This window comes from Sylvia atricapilla, chromosome 5, assembly GCF_009819655.1.
Source record: "Sylvia atricapilla isolate bSylAtr1 chromosome 5, bSylAtr1.pri, whole genome shotgun sequence".
Lineage (NCBI taxonomy): Eukaryota > Metazoa > Chordata > Aves > Passeriformes > Sylviidae > Sylvia > Sylvia atricapilla.
The window spans coordinates 13,951,772-13,975,862 of record NC_089144.1 but is presented as its reverse complement, the minus strand read 5'-3'; the positions used below and the strand labels follow the sequence as shown (position 1 = coordinate 13,975,862).

Sequence of the window (24,091 nt, the reverse complement as noted above, 5' to 3'; positions counted from 1 at the left end):
TATATAATATTACTGGTGAAGCAGAGGAATGTTTTCACTTTATCTTTTCAGATGAAATTGGCTTTTGTATGGCAGTGCTGCCTACTGGGTAATAGTTTATTTCTGCTTTCCAGGTACAATTGCTGTACTTTTGCCCCAGTTCAAAATCTGACAAGATTTTGTTTTCAGACCTTGTTTTTCTGGTTTTCAGACCTTGTCTTTATAAAATTATTTTATGACCATAATTTTCCTACCATGGCTATAAATTTAGGTTGAGGCAAACTGAAATAATTCCACAGCTCAATAACTGTTTTCACTCCCTCATGGTTTATGTATCCAATAATCATTAGGTGATTTACTGGTTACTTCTATAAGAAACTTTCTTGGAAACATCATTGAGTGTGTCAGTGTTTTGCATCCAAGTGAACAGGTTACATTTGTGTGAGCATCTCATGGCTTTGCTTAAGCAGCAAAACATGCTGGGGTTCTTTTGGTCCCAAAAATATTCTTACTTGGGCTATATGGAATACATTAAAACATACAGTGTAACCCCCTAATAACATTAATTGAAATACTAGGCATTATTAAAAATGGTTTAATATTATTAATACTTTCCTTTTAAGTTTTAATTTTTTTTTAATACTTTTAAGTTTTGTTTGTTATATATGTTCTAAAGTTGCAGGCTGGTATTTGCTGCTGACAGCAGTTCTCTCTCTGTGCTTTGTGCCTGGTACTTAGTGATTTATTTTAGGCATGTAAGTAGTTGAGCATTTATTGAAACCTGTGACCTTATTTACCTTTTAATCTATAGAGCACTATTGAACTAGCTAGCAGTAGTAAGATTTCAGCCAATGAGGTTGATTTTTAAGTTATTTTAAGGCTTTGCACCAGGTTGAGCACATAAAACTACATTTATGTTTACTTTCACTGAACATCCATAATCAGGAAGAGGCATAATTATCTGCTTTCAATTGAAATGTAAATTGTGAGGTCTGTATTTAAGTATACGTGAATATATGTATATTTATACAGAGACAAATTTAGAAAGCAATCTTAAACTGATTTCCACTTATGCAGACAACATTTTGCACTATAAAATTTTTCTGTGTATGTTTTTACATAATGTCAGAAAATCATATAAATTACTTTTCAGGGAGTAGTCATTATGGATATGTAAGACAGCAGAAGTATGTGTTCTCAAGACACAAATTTCTATTGCTATCATCAGTATTTTCATATTTGCAGCTATACTGTCCTGTGCTTCCAACAGTGTATTTTGTCTTCCATAATTTACATATTCCAATTGATTCTGATCTCAAAGTCAGATTGTAAACCACCAAACTAATTCATGCAATATGGAAGTCACCTGATAACTCAACCAGTATTTTCAGGGAGTTAAAAAAGGTTGTGTTTTTGGGTTTTTTTTTTAATTATTATTTCCTCAACTCTGCATTTCTGAGTTTTATTTCTTTATGTAAACTTGAAACAAAATTTGTGGGATTTTTTTCCACTATAATAGATTTTTTGGGGGTTGCCACTGAGTCAAGCATCAAATGCCTGTTTGGTTTTTTTAGTATATAGTCTCATTTTGTAATCTCCACCACTAATAGTTGCTCTCGGCATAGTGGAAATGAAAATGTGGGTTTGACATTCTTTATATCACAAAAATCCAGAAAACAATGATCTTTACTGCTACAGTACACAGAAAAGAAAATTAACTGTCTTTAATGCTATTTCTATTTTTTTTTCCAGTTTAATAATAATGCTCAGAATGTAAGTTGCTTTAATCATCTTGTCCAAGCTAATGTGAGAAACAAGAAGAAACTGAAAGAAGCTGTCTATAAAATCTCTGCTAAAGGAATTACGGATTACAAAAAAGGCTTTAGCTATGCTTTTGAGCAGCTGCTAAATGTAAGTATTTAAGTAAGATCTGTCTATTGTCAAGTGAAGAAGGAGAACTGGAATATTCAGATGGCCATTGCATGCTCCTTCATTGTGTAACTAAGTGGTAGAAGTGCAAACCTATATTTAGCAAGTAAATGCCTCAACAGTGTTTCCGTGGTTTTTTTCATTGCAGGTTCCCCAGTAGGTTGCAAAGACTTTGGAATTAATTTGATTTTCAATTTGTTGTACTGTTTTACTTCATTCATTCAGCTGGTGTTTCATTTAACATGTGATTCACAGTTGACACATACTTGTGGTAGTGGTTGACTTGCCATTAATTCTGAAATGGAAAGATCTGTGTTATTCTGCTATTACTTCAATTTTACCACATCATCTCCTAGCAATGCTTAGTTAACCTACAATTTCACACTTATTAGAAGTCATAAATACTTTATCATGGTCTGAGCAAGACAGAGGGGAGGAAATGAGTTGGTTAATAGAGGAATACTAGGCACCTGCTTATGCCTAAAAACTAGTATTCCCTAACTGAGACTATTGTAATTCCTCTATCTTTCTCATGGATAAAAAGAATAATTTCCTCAAAACTAAAATGCATTATTTTCATGGTTTAAATACATTGCACTTTCTAATTTTCAGATATGTACTTTATGTACAGGCAACATTAAGAAAAGCTGAACACAGGGGAAGCCTCAAACTAGACTTTTTTCTAGGGCTAAAGTATCACTTAAAAAGTAATTGGAGATGAGTGTTAAAGTGGGCCTGTCTCTTGTAGCTGGAGGCAGAAGTGTGATTATGCTCACATGATTTCTGCTAGACTGGAAGTTATTGCTGGACATTGTGGATTGCATAAGGCTTTGGATATACATACTCACACTCTCCAAATATTGCCAAATCCATTTAGCAGGAAGAATAAAGTGATGGGTTTAGCCCAAGACTCTGGTGACAAGGCATTATAATAGGAGGGTATAATAAAGGCTTAAAGAAACAACAAAAAATATTCTTTGGGATAGTTTCCAGTTGTATATTTATGAATTCAAATAGTCCAATTGCTTTAAGGTCCCTATAATAGCAGCATCGCTCAAATTTTCAAAATAATTTTGTGGGTGCTGTTTCTGGATGACAATTATTTCAAACAATATTCCAGTAATATTGGTACCATGAAAAAATTGCTGTCTGATGTGTTCCTAAATGGCAATACACACTTAAGGTGTTTCAACATAATAATTCATATGATTAATGATAATCTGGATTCCATATTTTAATACAACATTTTCCTATCATTTATTGTTAAATTAACTTGCTTATTTGAAAATGATACTTCAGATTCAGCAGTTCAGCCTCCTCTTTTTTCCCTTGTACTGTAATATCTATGGTTTCTTAAAGAAAAGGTAGTGAAAATGACATTCCTAAAATGGCATGTCACAAGACATAATTGTAATCAGCCACTTAGCTAATTTTAAGGATTTGAAACTTGTATAAAACAAAAGCAATTTTAGATGCAGTATTAAATGTCTTGCTTACCTGTTTGAAAAAAAAAAAAAATAAGGCCTGTATCAAATAGAAGAGAGACCTAAAAATTACTACATAGCCCAATTCCACTTGTATTCTTTTGTGGTTTAAGCTAAGAAGCTGTTTCTTGTCCTGGGGAAGCTCCTGTATAGACAACACCTTCCCATTGAGCTGTGCCCATTGGACTGTTCAGGCAAACTGTTCAGAAAAATTATGAAATTACAGCATCAATTTTTCACAATCTGTAATGGGTTGACTCCCTGAGCCAGTATTTCTCCATCTTAGACCAAAGGAGCGGGGAGGAGGAGGAAGATGTGTTTTAAATTCCGTAAAGATCATCTGGTTCCAACACCCCTGCCATGGACAGGGGCTTCTTTCACTAGACCAGGGTGCTCAGAGCTCCATCCAGCCTGGCCTTAAACAGTTCCAGGGATGGGGCAGTATCGTATGATTTGAGTTTATTCATGTTCAGGTTTCCAATAATGTTTGGAGCAATGTTGCTAATCTTTAGCAATAATGCTAAAATTCTGGATTTTTTTTTCTTTAGCATGACTTTAGTGTCTAAACAATGTAGTGTAAGTAAATGCCCTTCTCTAAGTAGGAAGAGATAAGAGAAAACTGTTTTTTTCTGATAAAGTAAGCCACAGAAAAGTCCTGCTTTGGTGAAAGCAAAGCCAAGCTCAAGTTCCTATTGCCCATAGTAGTGCTTCTTTCAAAATGCCTCAAAAAGTTCCATAACATGAGCAAATTTTGGTCCCCTTCCTTGTCCCTCTGATCTTATTTTGGTCTATATATTAAATCACTGTGAATGTAGGTGAATTTCCTTTATTTATGAGGTATCCAACCCTACTTTTATTACTTTTTTAATATCAAGAGAATTGCAGCCCAAAGCAGTATCTTGCAAGTTATATTTCAGAAGTGAAAAATGGTCATAAATTATTTAATTCTAACTGAAAAACAGTGTGCTGATGAGGTTGGAGAGAGAGAGAATTGATTTCAGGCAGGTTTTATATGTTGTTCCATGTAAGGAAATCTTGGGGCTTAGTTCATTTGACTTGGTTTTTTGGTGGGTTTTTTTGGTCCCAAATTATTAAATTTGAAAGTAGTAATAGTAAGAAAATAATTAATTCTTCACTGAATATTGAACAGGAATTAAACCAGTGAGTATAATGAAAAGTGGCAGAGGGGAATGGGATCATCACACCTGACCAGCCTGCTGACAATCACTCTGTAGCCACAAAGAGTAGAGCAGGGGGGAACTGAGGACTTAGAAAGGACAACTCATGTATTTATCTTCCTGACTGTAGTGTAAATTCATATAGCAATATTCAGACTTGTGGAAGGAGAAATTGAATTTGTTTCACTGGATCTCTAAGGGTTTTACTCTGTCACATCCAACTACTCAGAAATACCAAGGTGTATCTGACTGGGACCATTTGCATGCAACACAAAGGGTAGGGAATGGCTGCAAAAGTAAAAAGCAATTTTCTTGGAGTAGTTTCTTAAATTTTAGAGAGTAAAGAAAGAGGAGCCAAAATTGATGCTCACCTCTATTGATCTGGCTGTGAAACAGTGTTTTTATTTCTTTGCAAAACCTTTTATCAGGGGTGTTACTAGTTACTTTGATGAATTAGGAGTCAGAGGGGCTTCTTAATTCTGTTTCAGGCTTGATCTCCAGAAATAATGGAACATGCTCCATTTTTCAGGTCTGAGATAAAACATAATTGGAATAGAAGGTGATGGAGTGATTTTAATAATCTAGGTGGCCATATCTTGGCTACAATATATTATGTAGACCTTATTCTAAAATACTTTTCTAAAGATCAGCTATCTGCTCTTTTTTAGTAGTTTAAAAAAGAACATGAAAGAAATAAAGATTTAGAAGATGAAGCTTATTTTAAGGAAATATGACAAAAATATTTCAAATCTATAAGAGTGGATGTCCTACAGGACACTTAAATCAACAGAGTTTTTATTCAAGCAGTCAGTGAGCTGGAAAGTTTTTGTGAGTAGGAGTCCAGCAGGGGAAAAAAAAAAAAAAGCATATTCAGTAATTCATTACAGGTCCATTGTTCCCCAATGTCCAGAAGGAAAGTAATGGTAAGAAAAAAAAGTAAGGATGAGAGAAGAGTAAGAATATTTAGAGAACCTCAGTGTGCAAGACTCATGCAGACCATCTGTGAAGGAACACTGGGGTTGATGTGATGACTATGAGCTGAAGAGTTCTCCTCGTGTTTGTGGAGGTGAAAGGAACTACCAACCCCTATTCCACTCTGTTGGGTCAGATCTGAATTCACTCATATTTAAGTATCATGGAACATAAAAATGTGTTTCGTTTATTTTATTTTTCTTTCAGAAGAGGGTATTGAAGGAAATTCTAAAGCATTTCTTATGTTTTGGCATTACCATATGAAAGGAGCAAGTGTGTAACTATAAAAGCCATCAGGCATAACAGTTGTTATTCTTTATATCCTGAAATATAAAAACTCTTCTGTTTGTATCTCCTACAGCACAGTGTCTCCAGAGCTAACTGCAATAAGATTATTATGCTGTTTACAGATGGTGGTGAAGAAAGAGCACAAGAAATTTTCCACAAATATAATGAAGACAAAAAAGTAAGTGATACATGAAAAATTTTACTGTATTAAATGCAACAGCATAAAGAGAAACGTTTAAATATGGTGTGAGTGAAAGAGAATTTGGTTTATGTATAAAGTATTAAAAAAACCCCCCAAATTTACTAGTATTGATGCTTAGGACACTTAAAGCTTTTTCAATCTATATAATTTATTTGAAAAATCATAAAATATACTTAATGCTTTACACTTTGTGACTCATTGATCTCAAGTGATGCAGAAGTAAGCCATAAAGGACTCAATTATTACTGTATATATATAATATATTACTTATATATATTATAAGCCATATTATTACTGTAAGCCATAAAGAGCTCAACTTTCTAGTAACACTTTTCTTGCATTAGTGTATTTTCTGAATTACCCAGCAGAAACATAGGTAGTTAAATTATAGGATATATATGTGTATCTCTGTCTCCTCACAGCAAATGTCTTCTATGTGCTTTTATAGTTTGCCAGGCAAAGGCAAAATGAGAACTCAAGGTTAGAATCTGAATTTGAATAGATTTGGGCTGGAACAAACGCACATTTTTCCCAGTGAGGATAATTATACCTTTGAATGTTTAAGCAAGAAGTGGGATGGCTTTCTGTTGATGAAATTTGATCTCTGGTTCAAGCAGAATTATGGGTTTGACATGAGAATCCCTAGATGAGTTCTGTTGTTTAGATTAAATTGGATTATTAGCTGTGCTGGTTTTGGATTTAATTCTTAAATCTAATCAAATTTCTGGTCTGGGTTTTGCAAACTTAAAGATGTAAAAATGCAGGAATGCATTCATGAAATATAGCAGCTTTAAAGTGGTTTCCTACTAAATTTCAGTGCAAACTATTATTTATTATTATTAATATTATTATTATTAGGTTAATCATAGTCTAAATAGAAATAGAATATGAGCTGGGTTTGCACTGCAACTAAGCATTTACCTGTTCTAGTGCCTGGGGACGTGCCTACGTCTGTGGGATTTTGTGAGTTGCTTTTTTGTTTTGTTTCCAAAAAAGCAGCTAAAAGTTAGAAAAGATTCATGAAGGCACTTTGTTACCAGTTGCCATGGATGCATATGCAGGAAGCAGTGGAAGTATTTAGTTGGAAATCCTCATATGTTAGAATTAATCCTTTCAAGAGTAGAGCTGGAAATGCAGTGCTCAGTTTGTATCTTGACCAGTGATTCAGTCACTGACCTTGAAAAATCATTTTGTGGCTGCTTTACAGTAGTGCTTCACATAGAATGATATGGTGGGGTTTAATTAATCTTTGTGTCTGAGTTGAAAGTACTTCTTAAACTGGCAATTAGAAGAGAAAATGGAAGTTGTAGCCTTTTGTGACACACATGGCTGTACTCTGAAAATATATGCAGAGCAGAGATTATTCCTCTTCAAATATGGATGTGGGGACTTTTACCATGTTTCAACAACCATCAGCCATAGGAAATACATCCAAAAGGAGAAAGATGCGTGATTCATTTCTTGGTTGTTTTTTTGTTTGTTTGTTTGGGTTTTTTTTTTTTTTTGTTTTTTTTTTTTTTTTTGTGGTTTTTTTTTGTTTTTGGTTTTTTTTTTTGTTTTTTGTTTTTTTGTGTTTTTTTTTTGGTTTTTTTTAATCTATTTTGCTGTGGTAGGAGGAAAGTATAGTAAAATATTCAGTCCCAACAACAAAACAGATTTGGAGCACGGAGATTTGTGATCCTAATCACATCATGCCTGATGGTTGATTATCCTTTGAAGTATAATAAATGAAATGTAGGATTTACTAATTTTAAATTATCATTTTACTGCATCATTTAGTAATGTAATTTTTTCCTGCCAAGGATTGGGATGGTTTTGCAGTGTCTGTGTCCCCTGGCTCAGCCAGCCCTGGCACCACGACGACACTGGTGGTTCTTGGCTGACCAAAAGCAGGGACGCGGCCAAGGCAGGAGAGAAAAGGTGGGACTCTTCGGAGATAGGGCTACAGAGTTTATTGGATCAGGGGGATCCTCACCCCAGGGCTCTGTATCAGAAGAGACCCTGAGAATGTGAGTGGAGCAACTTATAAAGGGGGAGGGTCTCAGGGATGGGGTACAGCGACAAACCAATAACAGAAAAGTAAGGAGTGACTCTTAACATGACATACAGGTGCAACATCAAATCATAGCCAAATGGGAGGGGACCCCCTTGATTCTGCCCACTCACTCAACGCCTCTCTTGGCATTTTCTGGATGCAGGGAGAGGCCCAGAGTGACTGACAGGACCAGAGGGTTATGTAACTAATGACTGACACTTAACTAATATCTGACAAACAACTTGAGGATGAACAAAGGGAAAGGAACAAGAGGGGGATACAAAGAACAAACCATTTTACATTAAACTTTCTAGAAATAACCCATATAACAAGAACAAGCAAAGTAAAATCCAAAACATGCACCACCACAGGGTGGTTTTATGTATACTGTAATATATAAAATACAATACACAGTCACTTTCTTGTTCCCTCTTTTGAAGGAGGGTTTGGGGGCTATATTGTATACAGAAAATGTATAATGGTAATAATGCTCACTGTGTGTCAGTATATTATCATACATAATTTAATGCATTGCTAATGCAATGCAAGGCACATTTTCTACATTTGTTTATGGTCTACGCATCTACAAGTTCAAATCTTAGAAAAACTTATATTTTGTCATTTGTCTAATGAAACACTGGGTTTCTACATATCAGTCCAAACTGGTTTTCTCCAAGGTGACATTGGAATTGCAGCACCAAGTTTATGCAGGTGTAATTTGAAGAACCATTTTCTTTCCCCTTATCACTTTCAATCAGTAATAATTCTTGTATTGTTGAAGGGAAATTTATGATTTAAGAACATCTAATGAGACTGGACCAGTAAATTCTATTTGAGGAGTCACAATGAATTCTTACAACATCTTTCATAACGTTCTAATATTTTAAAAAATAAGATTTATACAAAATACGCTTGTGATAATGCTCTCCTTAGTAAGGCTACACTTGATTCCAGAGTGATGACATGCGAGTTCTTTCGTTGTTGCCTCAGTATGTAACTTAATGTTAGTTCATTATCAGTAGAGAATAGCATAATTGGTTGGACACATTCCAACATGGAAAATATGCATACACTTTTAATCTTGCTAAGTCATAATCACAAATATTGTGTTACCTTCTTAGATTGCAGAGTAGGCTGCTTTATTATATTAAATGAAGAGGTTTTAAAGAAATGTGGGTGTAGTATCTATTGTCTTTATTGCACTTAATTTATAATTTCGGTCATAAATATCCAGTGAATTTTGGACTGTGTCGATATTTATCATATGTAGAGGGACTATTCAATATAAGGTGCTAAAAAGTTTTCTGTGTTTTACGGTAGAAGCAGATCATGATATAAATATGTATCAGCATATGTAACTTCTTGCCTGCTCTGCATTTATTTGACCACTTGTCTTTGTGTTTTGCATAGAGCATATAAAAGATGAATCTTTATTGTCTTATGTCACAGTCAGTCACTTAGACACCACTGACTTTAAAACTTGCTTTCTTTTTCTTGTATTAACAAAAGACCATTTATTTGAATCTATTAATCCTTGTTTCCATCTTCCTCATGTAAAATTTCTTCAGCTCTATAGGTATTTTCTTTTTCATGTCAATTAATTTGTAAATCCATGCCATGAAAGAAGCTTCAGTTTTGGCCCATCAAATAACATGATTTAGTACACTTGTTTGCAGGGTCAATGATGCAACCTTCAAGTTAAATGTAATAATGCAATATGCACTTGAAAACTACTGAAAAAGCAGCCTTGAATCTAGAGGCTGAAAAGTAGTCCTTTTAAATTTGAAGTTTTAATCTGTTTGAAATAGCATACAGATATAGTTAAAATAGTTTTCTGTCTGTATAAATAATTTACAGTGCAAATAGGAAAGTTATTATGAAACTTATGTAACACAGATTTGGGGAGGAACATTTTATCTGTTTGAGGAGGAAAATAACAGTTGTATTTCACCTTCGCATGCCTTTTTGCCCTTTTTAAAACCAGATTTTATTGGCACATATTGCAACTACATGCTAAACCTGATATTCAAAAGCTGGCATGTTTACCTTTATGATGACATTTGGGGCACTCACATTTAATGTGTAAAATACCACACATGCTCTAAATTTCTGGAATGAGGGTGCTAAATTTCATTTTATTTGCACTCCTCCTACAGACAGCTTCAGTGAAGATAGCAACATAAATTTAATTGAAATGCATACCTCGTAGGTGTTTATCGTGAGAATTTTGAATTCAGGTTTAAAATAGAAAACCAGAGATCTTTGGGTCAAATTTTTCACTTGGAATCTGTATTTGGAAAGATTGCTCAATTTATGTGAGTAGGAAAAGACCTTAAACATACCTCATGTACTTTTAGTTGTTTGAAGTTTTGTAGAATGGAAGAGGTTTGTGTGGGTTGGATGAACTGACCTGGCGCACAGAGGCAGGATTAGTCTGACCTCTCAGGTAGGAACAAAACTATAAATTGGGTTTTAAGTCTCAGTCTCACAGAATTATCTGCCATAATTAGTACACCCTCATTTTTTGTAGATTTTTCTGACAGTATCATTTGAGATGAAATTATGTGAAGAGACATTTTCCAGCAACTCAGTTCTATCAAGAATATCTGTATTTGATGGGCGTAGAATTGCTACAGTGGTAGAGATCCTGGGGGAGAAGGCTCCAGCTTGCTGGAACTCCACTGGGAACCTTACAGCTGCCACTGACTTCTTCCAAATGAGACACATTCAGCATGTCAATAGAGTGATAAAATGAAATATTTATGAGAAAGAAGATGTAAAACTTTCATTAAAAAAAAAAATAAAGAAAGAAAGAAAGAAAACAGGACTTCTAGCCTCCTACTGTCATTACCAGTGGAGGGAACCATTTTCTTTTCTGGTTTCAATCCATTAGTGCATAACTGCAAGTCAATAAAACTAAATTCAAAACTATATTAGGCATTGTTCTAGGTGAGTGTTGGTCCTGAATTCTAAGGACCATTGAAAAAGCCTCTGATGTTTCCACTTTATGTCACCATGGAATTCTCATCAGGGATCAGACTGACCAAATGTAACTTTATATGGTCACTAACAGATCTTAAAATTGAAACAGCATCTTTCACAACACTAGTGTCAGCTTTGGATAGAACTGAGCAGCTGTCAGAGTGCATCCCAACAGGTTTTGCATTTCTGAGTGCGTGGTAGACTTGTGACACAGGATATAACACAAAGTAATTAAATTAATGGTTGAACAAAGCTTCAGCAAGATGGTTAAACTGGCTCCCTGGCCCTTTTCCTAATCACTTCTGCCTTAAGAATGTGTCACTTTCCAGCTGTTAATTATAGTTTATTGTATATTCCATGATATGCACAAATGGTAAACCTAAAATATTCTAGTTGAAACCTGGGTCAGTATTTAAAAATTCCATCATCCATTACTTCTTCTTTCAAAGTAAAAAGTGGAAACTGTTATTAGAGTATTCACAGAAGAAGCATTATATTCTAAAGGCAAATTACCTCTTTTTTTACGTCTTAGTTCCACTTATTAATTAAGGGCTTGCAATATACCTACTGTCCCAGTTCCTTGATTCTTAACATAAATTAATTCCACTAACAATAATGAATTTAAATATACCATATCAGCAGTCTCCCTCCTTTGACACTCATTACCCAAATATGCTTCAGTAATATTCAAGCTGCACAATGCTAAGCTATGTGAGTCTTGAGTCTATAAATCCATGCAATTACAGTTGGGGGGAGAGGTTGGTGGGTGTTTTTTTCTTTTTCAGTACAATATTAGGCACACATTTTTTTCCCCATAAACTTAGATTCTGAACCACAATTTGCTGACGGTTGTGAAGCTGTTTCCCCACTAGGAATCTGAGTTCAGAGTTTTTTAATGTACTCATTTTCAAAAATATCTATGCCTTGTTCTTTCAAGTCATCTTCTCAGCTAACCTGCTAGGCTACCATGTGTCCATGCCCTGGCAATGCTCATAGAGTACAACAGTCTGCCCATCTTTCCTGCACTATCTTACACTGACCCCTTTATCTTCAGACATCAAACATCACCAAACCTTTCTTGGAGACTACCAGAAGGAACTAATATCCATGATATTTTTTTCTACTTTTTTTACTTTTCCATTCAGCCATTGCATCCTCTGTGCTGTTCTGTGTGTGGACAGCTGGGTGAGGTTGCTGTGGATTTAAAGAAGTGCTGCAGAAAGTGCAATGGGACTGAGGGGGGGTCTTTTAGGAAGATCTGCTTGCAGAACCTTTTAATGCATGTGTCTGCACACACATCTCTTTGTTGATGTGAGTTTCTCCTTGCTGCTGTTTCATTATGAGTATGATCCTGGGTTGCCACGTGACATTTTTATCTCCTGTGCAAGATAAAAATCCACGTGGAGGTGTTGAGAACTGCAGAGGACTAATGAAAGTTTTAATATAGCTTTGTTGAAAAGTAACCTTATCTGTTTTATTAAAGTCATGTGTATCTGTTACATAAAACCCAACTGGCAGCTTGTTTCCTTCAAATTTGGCATGGAGGATGCTATTTGATACTTCTATTTTTGTTGATCTTCTATTCCAAACACTGTAGTAATAGCAATTGATTCAGTGCATCACATTGAGGTTGATGCTGCAGATGGCATAAAATGATTAATCAAGGCAACAAGGATAGAATATCAGTTAATATAGAAAGCACATTATGTTTGTTTTGGGACAAATGCAAGAGAGTCAGACTGCATTTTGCTTATTTATATAAACAAAATGGTACATATGGCATAGCTGGCTGAGGCTAGACATCAGAGGGTCCATCCTGTCTCAGCCTCCTCATATATTGACTGTGCATTCATTCCTGTGAATTTGCAATTGCTGTGAAATGGCTTCTGATTTGATTATGTGCTTCTGTAATTCAAGAATTGAAGGTCTGGGACTTTCTGCAATGAGCCTTTTAATACCTAGGCCATGCCTAATGATGTTTTTGTAACCTCTTCTTTAAAATATCCAGTTCCACAGCTTCCTTAAGTATTTACATTCTTCTCTTTCAACAGCTACCTGTTTAGAAAGCTTTCCTAGATTTCCTTAAGACAAAGTAGGCTTAGAGGGTTTAGGGTTTCTTTTTCTTTTCTTTTCTTTTCTTTTCTTTTCTTTTCTTTTCTTTTCTTTTCTTTTCTTTTCTTTTCTTTTCTTTTCTTTTCTTTTCTTTTCTTTTTTTTTTTTTTTTCTTTTCTTTTCTTTTTACATTCTTTAAAAAGATCAACTAATTCTTGTCATAATAATATCCCTTCCATTTTAGGAAACAATTTCTATGTTGAAACTCTCATCCAAGTTTGCTATCCAACTTTGGTCTTTTCAACTAAACAAGCTGATTTCTTTCAGATTCATCAAATGTTTATCTGAGATTATATTCATTCTTTATTCTTTACACACCTTTTTTGTATAAAGGCACGTTGTTGCTCTCGAAAAGTGAGAGAAATTTAAGTGGTATCAAGAGAACAGAGCACTTTTTTTTTTCTTATGCATCTTTTCTTTCTCATGCAGCACTTGCGTAAATATATCAAAGACCATAACTTACAATTTTGGAACTGTGTTGCATTGTTGAACCATATTTGGTTTTTGCTTTATTCTGAATCTTTTTTTCCCTAGATGTTTGGGGGTTTTTGGTTGTATGTTTTGTTGGGTTTTTTTTAAAAGTTCACCTTCAGTCTCAGTAGCTGTGCTTGATTTTCCAAGACTTTTTAATCCTACATTATATTATGTTGTTTCTTCTTGTATACTTAATGTTCTCTTCTTCCTAAATTGCCATTTTTCTTCTAATCCTTCATTCTTTACATTGTCTTTCTACACTACTCACTCATCTAGCTTATTCTCTCTGTGTGTTGGAGTGTGTCTGTTATCCTTTTTTTTACTGCTGTGGAACCTTCCTTTCCTTTAATAAAAGGATTTAATAAAAATCACTTATTGATCTCTCACTCAAAGTATTTTCTCTCTCCTAGATTTACAGATAATTCTACCTTAAAATTTCAAAAGAAATTAACTGTTCTTTGCATTTTCTAGAATAAGAATTTTTTTCTAACCTGCTACAAGATATTCAGTAATTATGTCTCACATTATAAGTTTTACCTGCATGACCTTATATATTTACAGTTATAAATAATTTTTCTATGCTTCTGGTGTTTCTTAGGGAAAATTCAATAAGTAAAAACTAACTGTGATGAGTCAGTTACAGAGAGCAAAGACAGAGAAGATTTGTTTTACTATAGAAACAACATGAGAGGCTTACATTTCCCCTTCATTCAAAAATACATTGAGTGAAGAATATTTAAATATTAAGAACTGTTTCCTGCAGATAGAGAAGCCAAAAAGGATTTAAGAAAAAAAAATATTATTAAGATTAAGAGATGTTTTATGTAAAATTGGTCATTATGACACAATTCTGAAATTTGTATGATCATTGAGTCTAGAGTTTTCCAAAGGTTAACTTTGGAAAGTTTAAAACCAACACTGGTTTTAAAATACAGCTTTCTGGGAAGAAATTGCAGAATTTATCTACTTAAGAGAATACACAATGTAACTAAGGTAGCACAACTGAATAATGTTTTAGAAAGAATTAACTATCATTTACTGACTCTAAAACTTGATAGAAATCTTAGTTTCTAAATGCTGCTTAGGCCACCTCATAAGCTGGTATTGAGGATTTGTCTATTAGTAGATGGAAAGGTTTGCCAATGCACAGGTGGAAAAAGTGGACAGAAAGGAGAGTTTACAGCTGGGCTCCAAGAGGGAAAGTACAGAATAGGAATCTCTTTAGGGGGCCAAGACAATAAGGGAACAGCTGAAACAAGCAGATGGTGGCACAAGCTGAATGCATGCAGCAGCCTAAGCAGATGACAGGTTAAGAAGGAAATAAAAATTTAGAAAAAATAAAGTTGCAGTCCATTTGGATAGGAAGATGTGCTTATATATGCAAGAAGCATAACAGAGGAAAGGGATGTGAAATGAGAAGTTAGAATGCAGTAGGTGAACTGTACATTTCACCCAGGCAAGTGGAAAGCTTGTGCAACTTCATTGTTGGGTATTGAAGATTGATGCAGATGTTGTAAGGAGGAGGTGCTTTTTAGAGAGAACACCAGCACAAGAGATGGAGGAGCTCTGTTAGAGAAGTCTTATCCAGAGTAAGAACTACTAAATGTAACTTAGAAAGTCTTTTTCTAAAGCATTTTGGAAAAAAAAATTACACCCTTTATTTTGAAAACAAAACAAAACAAGGAAAAAAGTCATCTTACGAGTAGGGAATGAGCATGCCCATAAATAGAAAATACCCCAGTCCCTACTTAGAAAGTGACTTGGATTCAGAATTCTGATTAATCTCAAAGAAGAGGCTAAAATCTGCTCTGTGGTATCTCCAGGAAGCACAGTTACATTCTCAAATCTTTTGCATGGTACAGGATAGAATTTAGTATGCAGAGTTGAATGTGCTATAAGAATAGGTTGTTTTTAGCAGAGGAATAAAAACCTGATTTTTCAATCCTGTACTTGCATTGTTAGGAAGTATGAACTTGTAATTATTTTGAGGTTTTCACAAACTTTTTTTTAGGTCTTAGTACTAAAAAATAGAGAAAAAAAAGCGCCAAAAAATCTCTTGTTTTTCAGAAGAGAATTGGTTCCTATATGCAGTCTTTGAATTCTTATGCTATTCTGTATTTTTATTCCTCTATTTCTATATTCAACTTCTATTTGAAGTCAGTAATTTCAGTTGAACACATATGCTCATTAGCCTTGTATCAAATTCAGAGTAATGTATTCAGTGTTTACTGATGTGTAGATGGGAATTCTGTCTTTCAGAATCTCACCCTAAATCACATGCAAACAAAAACCTCTAATTCATTATGACCACAGAACTGGGGTGCCAGCTGCAAATGTTGGGTTTGTTTTTTTTTTATAATTCTGAATTTATTTGTATGGAGTTTTTTTACAGGGAAGAATTTTGCTTGAAAATCCTTTTTTTGAAGTCTTCACTTTGAATTCTATAATGCAGTCTGAAAATATTGTATTCTCAATCCTACGTGTAGACAGGAAAATAAATAACCTCCATGCTTTTAGTTGCAAACTTAGTCTGTAGATGATATTTCATTTGAAAACAAAAAACAAAGACAAACCCTCTAAGGCAATGTTTTGTCTATAATGAATTTTTCTGTAAGAAGCATATTTCTAAGTAGGACTGAAGACCTCTTTTTTTCATATTTCTTTAAAAACCCACTTTGTCAGAAATTATTAAAATTCATTTATATTACATTATAGACTGAGAGATAGCTTACACCTTGTCACATAAAGTGTGATTTATTAGAGTACATTTTCTCTGCTCTTTCAGCCATTAGGAATGCAAAATCTAAATCTTAATTTACTAAAAACATTCTGGTACAACCTGTTCAATACACCAAGGCTATAGACACTCCACCCCTCAAGATTGTTTTACCTGTTTTTTGCAGGGGAAAGTCTTTTGCAGGGGAAAGTATTTCCTTTCTGAAAAATTATTTTATTTAGCTGATTAGAAAAGAAATGAAAATGCATATCATTCAGCATATGAGTGAACTGTGTCATGATTAAATTTATATTTATCATTAACAGCCCCTGGCACAGGTGGCAGCTGCCTGTACATATTCAATGCTTCTCATAGACAGCCCTGAGATTTCAGGTGCAGCTTGCAAGAAGTACACCGAGTGGGCATGAACTGCTTGAATTAATCATTAGCTGTGAAGGACATTCTCTACTCCAGGACTGCACAGAAGCCTCACTCTCTCAGCCCTGCCCGGGCACTTGCCAGCTGCTGACAGGCGGCATCGTCGCTGCCTGCTCGTGTCAGTGCTGGCACGTCCCACCTGCAAGCACAGGCAAGGTCAGGCTGCCCCCAGCACAGCCCTACCTGGCACTGCTGAGTTTCATACAGTAGCTGATAGGCTTTTTCCAGCTTGAAAAGGAAAGGGAGTCAAACTTGCAGCATTTTCATCCCTTAATCTTCCTCTTCTAAGATGCCGTTCTGTTCCCAGGTCAGTCTTCAAGAAACAGTATGTGAGCATGGACAAAGTCCCCCACCTGTTTGGGTGGCATAACCTTTCGAAAGCTCACTGAATCTTTTTTTTTTTTTTTTCTTTCTTTTTTTTTTTTTAATAGAATTCTCATGTCCCTGTGAGCATCAGCCAGTTACAAAATTAGATATGAAATTTGTGTAATTGATAATTCCAGACAGGGAGACTTCTTGTAAATGGATTCTGCTGGAAATGAGGGCTTCTGAGGGTCCTTTCTTTTCCCACCTACCCTTTTCCCTCCTCTAATAAAACTGTTTGGCATTTACAACTGCTAAGATTCAGTCACTTTTCCATGCTGTACAAGAACTGGAGTAAACAGGAGCAAAAAACTGAGGAACCAATTATACAGGACTATTTGGGTGGGACAGAAGAAGGCAAAGTACGTGATTAAAATTAATATTTGAAATGGCATATTGAATATTCCTTTAAGTACTTGAATGATATTTGTAATACTTCTTCCCTGGGATTTACAAGGACAATGAAAAAAAAAAGAAAAGAGGGCTTAGTGTCACAATATGAACTGTAAATATCTTTCTAATTAATCCAGTCCTTTCCAGCTGCTCAGCTGCTTCCAAATTTTGTTTTGACTATCAAAGAAATTCCTAAAATGCTTTTAATCCAGAGTACAGTGGGGATTACTTTGTCAACTCCCTTGTCTGGTTCCTGATATGGACCACCAAATTTACAAGGAATTCTCAGAAAAAAAAACCTGTTTTCTTCAGAGAATGTTAAATGATGAGTGTCAGGGAGAAGCAGCTTAGGGAAAGGAGGAATTTAATTGTTTTTCATTTCAACAGGGGAAAATTCCCCAAAGAAACAAGTAGATCAACTGAGTAAATAGAACATGGGTAGTCAAAGTAAAACATTCAACAGATGCATTGTTAAAAAGATGCCAGCATGTTCTTTATCTGAAGTCTGAGAGGCAGGATGAGGAGCTAGAAAATCACCTGATGCAACTGAGCGCTGTATAAGGATTTATGAGGTGGAGTGGGGTGATGAAGGCAGCCCTTCTGGTGGAAATCCTGGGAGAAGAAACCAGTGTGTCCACAGCCTTTGAGCTAGATCTACAGCCACAATTATTCAATAATTTATGGGTTTAACTCTGGGAGGTGTTCGGCCTCTGCCAGCTGGCAGACTCCTAGACAAAGTGCTGGGACTGCTCCTGTGGCAGCAAAGAAAGGGGAAGAGAGAAGGACAATGGTCTGATTTCTGTGTGTGTATGTGGGCTCTGCTGGAAGGGTTGCTCTAAAGGCTGGAGAGTGGGAGCAAAGCCCACTTTTTGGCAGGGTTGACATAGGCAAATTGACTCTCATACATAAAATGTGAAAATGCTCATCAATGTGAAATCCTGCTGGTTTTTTTGGGAATACAGCATTTCATATTGTTGTTCTTAAGCAATATGTTATACAAAGCTAATAAAACAGATCTGATTTATACCCATACATGGAAAATGTTGAGATCAAAAACTTGACTTTATTTGAGGAGACTGTGCAGTACAGAGGACACTGTCTCCTTGTCATTATCAATAGTCCAACATTAGGTTACCGTGAGCATACAAAACCGTGCTTGTATTCCGGTGATACTTGAGGCCCATCAAGGATTGTGTCTAAACAAGGTAAATAGTCAAATAATCACATAATCAGTGGTCCATTCCATCTAATTACAATCAATTTAGCAGGGGTAGATTAGCAGGTGTCAGCAGGGAACAGCAGAGGACTGCTGTTCCCTGGACACCACACAGCAGCCCTTCTGTGAGTAAGGAATGAGGTGTTGTGGTTCCACAAGGTGGCACTAAGAAGTTGTGGAACAGTGTGACTGAATTAGTATATTGGTTTTAGTTCTGTGACAATGTTAGTTCTGAAATTTTTCAGTATAACTACAATGGTGTTTTGACCATTAGTCTTCAGGAGAAAATATCCCCATTTTAGTGTAGATATGTTTTCTTTGTGGAGGTATGAAACAAGCTGGGGAAAAAAACCTGAAAACAACCCCCCAAAAAACCAAACAAAACCAACCAACCAAACAAACAAAAAACACCACAAAAACCCCCCACACCACCCTTTTGCCGTTTTTTAAATACTTTGCAGTTAGTCAAATGTATTTTATGGATTCCTGGCAGTCACAAGTTCCATGAAGATGTACTTTTCATGGTATGTATGTGTTACATGTTCAGTAACATGTACATAATTCTCAGTTTTTAATTCTTTTTCCTAGAATAATTGCTTATAACTACACTGTGCATCAATGGTCTTGATCCTATTTTCTCAATGTATTAGCAACATTAAATGGTTCAGGGCCCATATCAGAACAATATCCAAAGAAAGTAAGATTCTCCAATAGTCTCCTGATATGCAATAAGCATAATTTTAAGATAGAAGGATTAGCATTAGATTGTAATGTGGCTAATTTTTAGAGTGTCATTATTTCTTTTTTGTTATTAGCCTATAATTACACAGACTATAATTAGACTATGAATTAATGAGCTAGCATTGCAGTTTAAAGTTTGAGGTTGAATTGTGGTGAGTGAAAGATATTAATGATAGGGAATCTTGCAAATACACATGGACAGTTTAGAAGACATCATTTGCTGTGGATAAATGTCCAAAATAGTATTTCCAAGGACCTTCTCTATTTTTCTTTAAACACATGCCTCAGTTGAAAGATTTTTTCTTTGGTTTCAAGGGGACACTTGCATAGTTATAAGCCTTGCTGAATCAGAGTATAGAGGGTCACTTATGGAAACACTGGAGTAGTGTCAAATGGATTTTCAAGTCATATCTATTTATACTTTCTTCATGGCTATGAATTCAAAGATGTCCTGCCTGAAATTATCTTTGCATTTAAATATTTGAGAGCTAAATTCTTCTTCTCTATGTTTCTCTTGTAGGTTTTTCTTCCCAGTTACCCCAAGTCTACATATATTTTTGGAGAATATCCACAGCAAGGGACAGACCTTAATGTAGTCATACATGTCAAAAATATGGCTTGATATGTATCTGCTGGTGTATGATGCCATTCTTTTTATTTCCTAATTTGACATAAAATTGTGAATTCTGCTTTCTGAATTCCAGACCTTTCAAACTTCAGAACCCTGGCACCCAACTAGGTGTCATACCCTGCTGCTTAGGTCATCTCTGTTTCTTTTTCCTGACTGCTATTAAGGGCAAAATGCATCAGCAGCCTGACAGTAGCATACAAAAGCTTGAATCTCCAACCTCGGAGCTTTCTTGAGCCTGGCATTCAAAGCCAGGGAAGTTAAGAATGTGCTCAAACTGAGAATCATGAACTCATCCCTCTTTTGTGCCACTACTGGACTCTCATTTATAAGTTTAGAGGCACCAGTGTTCCAGTAATTTTGAAAAGCTGAGCCTTAGGGCTCTGTCACAAGAAAATGAGCCTTACTTGCAGGAGTGAAGCAGACAGCTCTGTCCATGCTAATAAATGATCCAGGGCCAAGGTGCAGGCTGGAGAAATGTCCACAGTTATCCATAATTGTGATTGTTAACAGACCCAGCAGTATGGTTCCTGCCTGTGGCCGTCAATTCTTTTAGCAATTCCAGTGTTCAGCTCAGCAATAGCATGAGCTAGGGCTTATTCCCAATAAATTCTGTAATGAGATGACCTGAGATGGGGGCAGGCAGGGAGGGAGGCTGGCACCATGGTGTAGCCATCGAGATGGGAGCCACACTGTGTCACTTGCCCTCATGGCCTGAGAAGGGAAATGGATTATGTCCCATTTTATGTAATGCATAAAAGATGGCTTAAGGGATCCTTAAACTGTCCTCTAGCACATGATTGTGAGTCTTACCCCTACTGTTAAACTCAGAACTTCTATTTCTCCTCTGGTGGGGGGGAAAAAATGCTTTACCCTTATAGCTCTAACCTAAATGGTTCAGGTCTGTGTCCCTGGAAGTCCTGAGCTGAGCAGTTCAGCATGACAGATTATTAACCAGAATTTAGGTGACACTCTGTATTTGGTATATCCTATTGGCTAATCCTAGGTGGTTTCCTACTTAGTATGTTGTGTTCTCAGATTGTCCTATGAAGTTCTGTTCTCAGTTCAAATCGGTTGTAATTGTTAACTCACAGAATCCAAAATAATCTTCAAATTTCTATCCACAGATGTAAAAATGAAAGGAAAAATGTATTCTCAGTTTTAGCTGAGGCAGCTTCAAAACCACATAACATCTCCCTAGCCTATGGCAGAAAACACAAAAATGATTTATTGATTTACAAGCTATACTTAAAAGGGATTTAGAAGACTGAATGCATAATGGAAAATAGAAGAGCAGTTTTATGATTTTATTCAAATTATAGGCTTCTTAGGTTGTTCTCTTATTTCAGAAGTATACCTATTAAATATAAACTGCAAACAATTTTTTGTCATATCTGATAATCTCTTAACCCATTACTGAGAAAGCTAATTTCCTGGGTCGTGCCAGAATTACTGAATTATTTATTCTCCTTTATCGCAGCTTTTCTTGTTGTTTAGCAAAAAAGGTTATCTGTGAATCTTTACCTGCAGCTATAAAGCCAGAGTAAAATGTTCTGAAATCTTTTTGTCATCATGAAAACCAAAGCTGAAGGATTTGATGAGCTCAGTTTTTGTTCATAGACAGTTTGTTTATTTAGTGGCAGAGAAAGAGGCACTCTGTCTTTTTACATGCTAGGCATAATATGACAGGATTCATCTTGCCTACATCCAGTTGAGTGAATTAATTGTATAGCTCTCTTGGTAGCTGGTAAAATAGACATATATGTCTCCAAAAGTTTTTTAATCCTTGCCTAAACAGAGAAATTAAGAGATGCAAAGAAATTGGGTTTTTTTTTGAGAGTTCTCTCATTCCAGTAGCACAGAATTCAAGACAAATAAGTCAAAAAAATGTGTATTTCTTCCACTGGGGCATGCAGAGGGGTTGCAGTAAGTTACAATGAGATGATCCTTCAGTTCTCTTCCAACCAAAACATTCATTAATTCAGTGATTCTACATTGCCCATGAATATAGGCAGTCGCCTAAACAGCAAGTGCTTTGTGTTTAATTACCCCTTTGAATTAACTTCAGTCAAACCCTTATTTTTTGTAATACTCATAACATGATATACCCAAAGGAAGCATCTAATTTAATCTTCCTTAATTTTATTCCAGTAGCAAAATGAAGAAGTAAAATACGTAAAAAGCAAATGAGATCTGTTGGGAAAGCAGCCTTTTCATAGGTACCTCTTCATTTTTGTCCTCATCACAACTTTCAAGTGCCACTGTCCCTTAAAATCTGTTGTAGTCATAATCTTTTTTTACTCAGCTTGGTGCTTATTATCTTCTTCCACTAGAAAAAAATGCATATAAATGACAAATTAATTTTATAATTAGACAATTATATTTTCTTCAATAAAGTACTTCTTCCTCTATTTTTGTAGCACTTTTTTCTGTCTGTTACTTACTCTGATTAGGAGCTGGCTTTTTGCATATATTCCTTTCATGTCCTTCATGGGTTCCTAGGATAAGCCAGGTTGCAGGTGACTTGGGGAGATCTCTATTTCAATCAGGGCTAAGATCAGGCCAGGTTGCTCAGGTCCATATCCAGTATGGAGTTTAAAACCTCCAAGGAGGCAGATTTACAACATCACTGTGGGCAGCCTGTGACACTCAGTTTTGTTGTTAATTAGTATATTCCCCTACTATATACTGTAAATTAATATAACAAAGAATTTCTTTTCCTCCCTAAGGTTAGTGAGGCAAATGCAGAGAATTAGTTTTGAACCCCCTTGCTAAAAAATTAAGACTTTTGTGTTTCAGAACAATTTCAAGACAGTGCCTGGATGGGCTGGCAGGGCAGGCTGGTGCCCATCTCTAGTTCTTCTCAGTTCTAAGGGTACAAGTTTCTAGAAGTACTTTACTCTGAATAGTTCTGTTCAAAATCAGAAATCATGACAGCTCCGATTTGTTTATCTTATTTTTCCATTATTTTGTACTGCTTTGGAAGTTGTATTTCTTTATGAAGAGAATAAATAGATCTGCCTTGAGGCAAGGTTGCCCTTTCCCTAGAAAATGGGTTGGGGAGCACAAATGTCCATCCTCTAGGGAGGATGATGGAGAGGAACTGTCATGGCAAAACCACCCAGGAATTGCACTTTACACAGAACCCAAGAGGCTGCAGAGAGGCAGGGAGAAGAAATAAGCAGGCCTCAGTGGTGATGGAAAACAACTCCTGGGATCAAAGAATCAAAGACTACTTGGCAGTTTGCTTCAACTCAGACACCCACTCAGCTAGCTGAAACCAAGCTTAAAGGACAGGCAAAGGGAGAGGTGTTTGTACCCATTGTGTCTGATCTACTTGCTTAAAGTATTCTTAGTCATAAATTCCCTATTAGAAGTAATTAAATTTTGGGGGCTTTTCTTTTCTTTTTCTTTCTTTTTCTTTTTTCTTTTCTTTTCTTTTCTTTTTCTTTTCTTTTCTTTCTCTTCTCTCTCTTCTCTTCTCTTTCTTCTCTTCCTTTCTTCTCTTCTCTACTTTTCTTTTCCCTTTATTTTCTTTTCTTTTCTTTTTTTCTTTCTTTTCTTTCTTTGCTTTTCTTTCTTTTCTTTTCTTTTCATTTTTCCCTATTGTCTTCTTTGAAGAGATGTAGATGAGGAAACATATAGACAAAATACATCTCAGTACTTTGGACTGGCTCTGGGTCCTGTCCACGAGAAACATTATCAGAGAGCTTTTGGTTTTTTTTTTTTTTTTTTTTTTTGTGTCCTAAAATTGGCCTTGTTTAATTTGACTCTTGCTGACTCCATTTTTCCAGCTGGTCTGTCATTCTACTCAATTCCAGATGAGGCAATAGGAAAAAAGAATACTCTTTTGAATATCCCACCCTCTTGCCAAACCAGTACAATTAAACTCCGAATTTCATTGCAGTTCTTTATCTCTGTTAATTATCCAAGGAACAGTAAATCAGATATATTGTCTCCT

At 35.6% G+C, this 24,091-nt stretch overlaps 1 protein-coding gene across 3 annotated transcripts in view; it reads left to right on the top strand.

The window, feature by feature from the left end:
* The window catches only part of CACNA2D1 (calcium voltage-gated channel auxiliary subunit alpha2delta 1), a 452,272-nt gene that overhangs the window by 286,184 nt on the left and 141,997 nt on the right, over positions 1-24,091 (top strand). For all 3 annotated transcript variants that reach the window (XM_066318753.1, XM_066318754.1, XM_066318752.1), the window contains exons 11-12: positions 1,732-1,890; positions 5,904-6,008. In XM_066318753.1, coding sequence (XP_066174850.1) covers positions 1,732-1,890; positions 5,904-6,008 — 264 coding nt within the window. The remainder of the gene's footprint in view (positions 1-1,731; positions 1,891-5,903; positions 6,009-24,091) is intronic.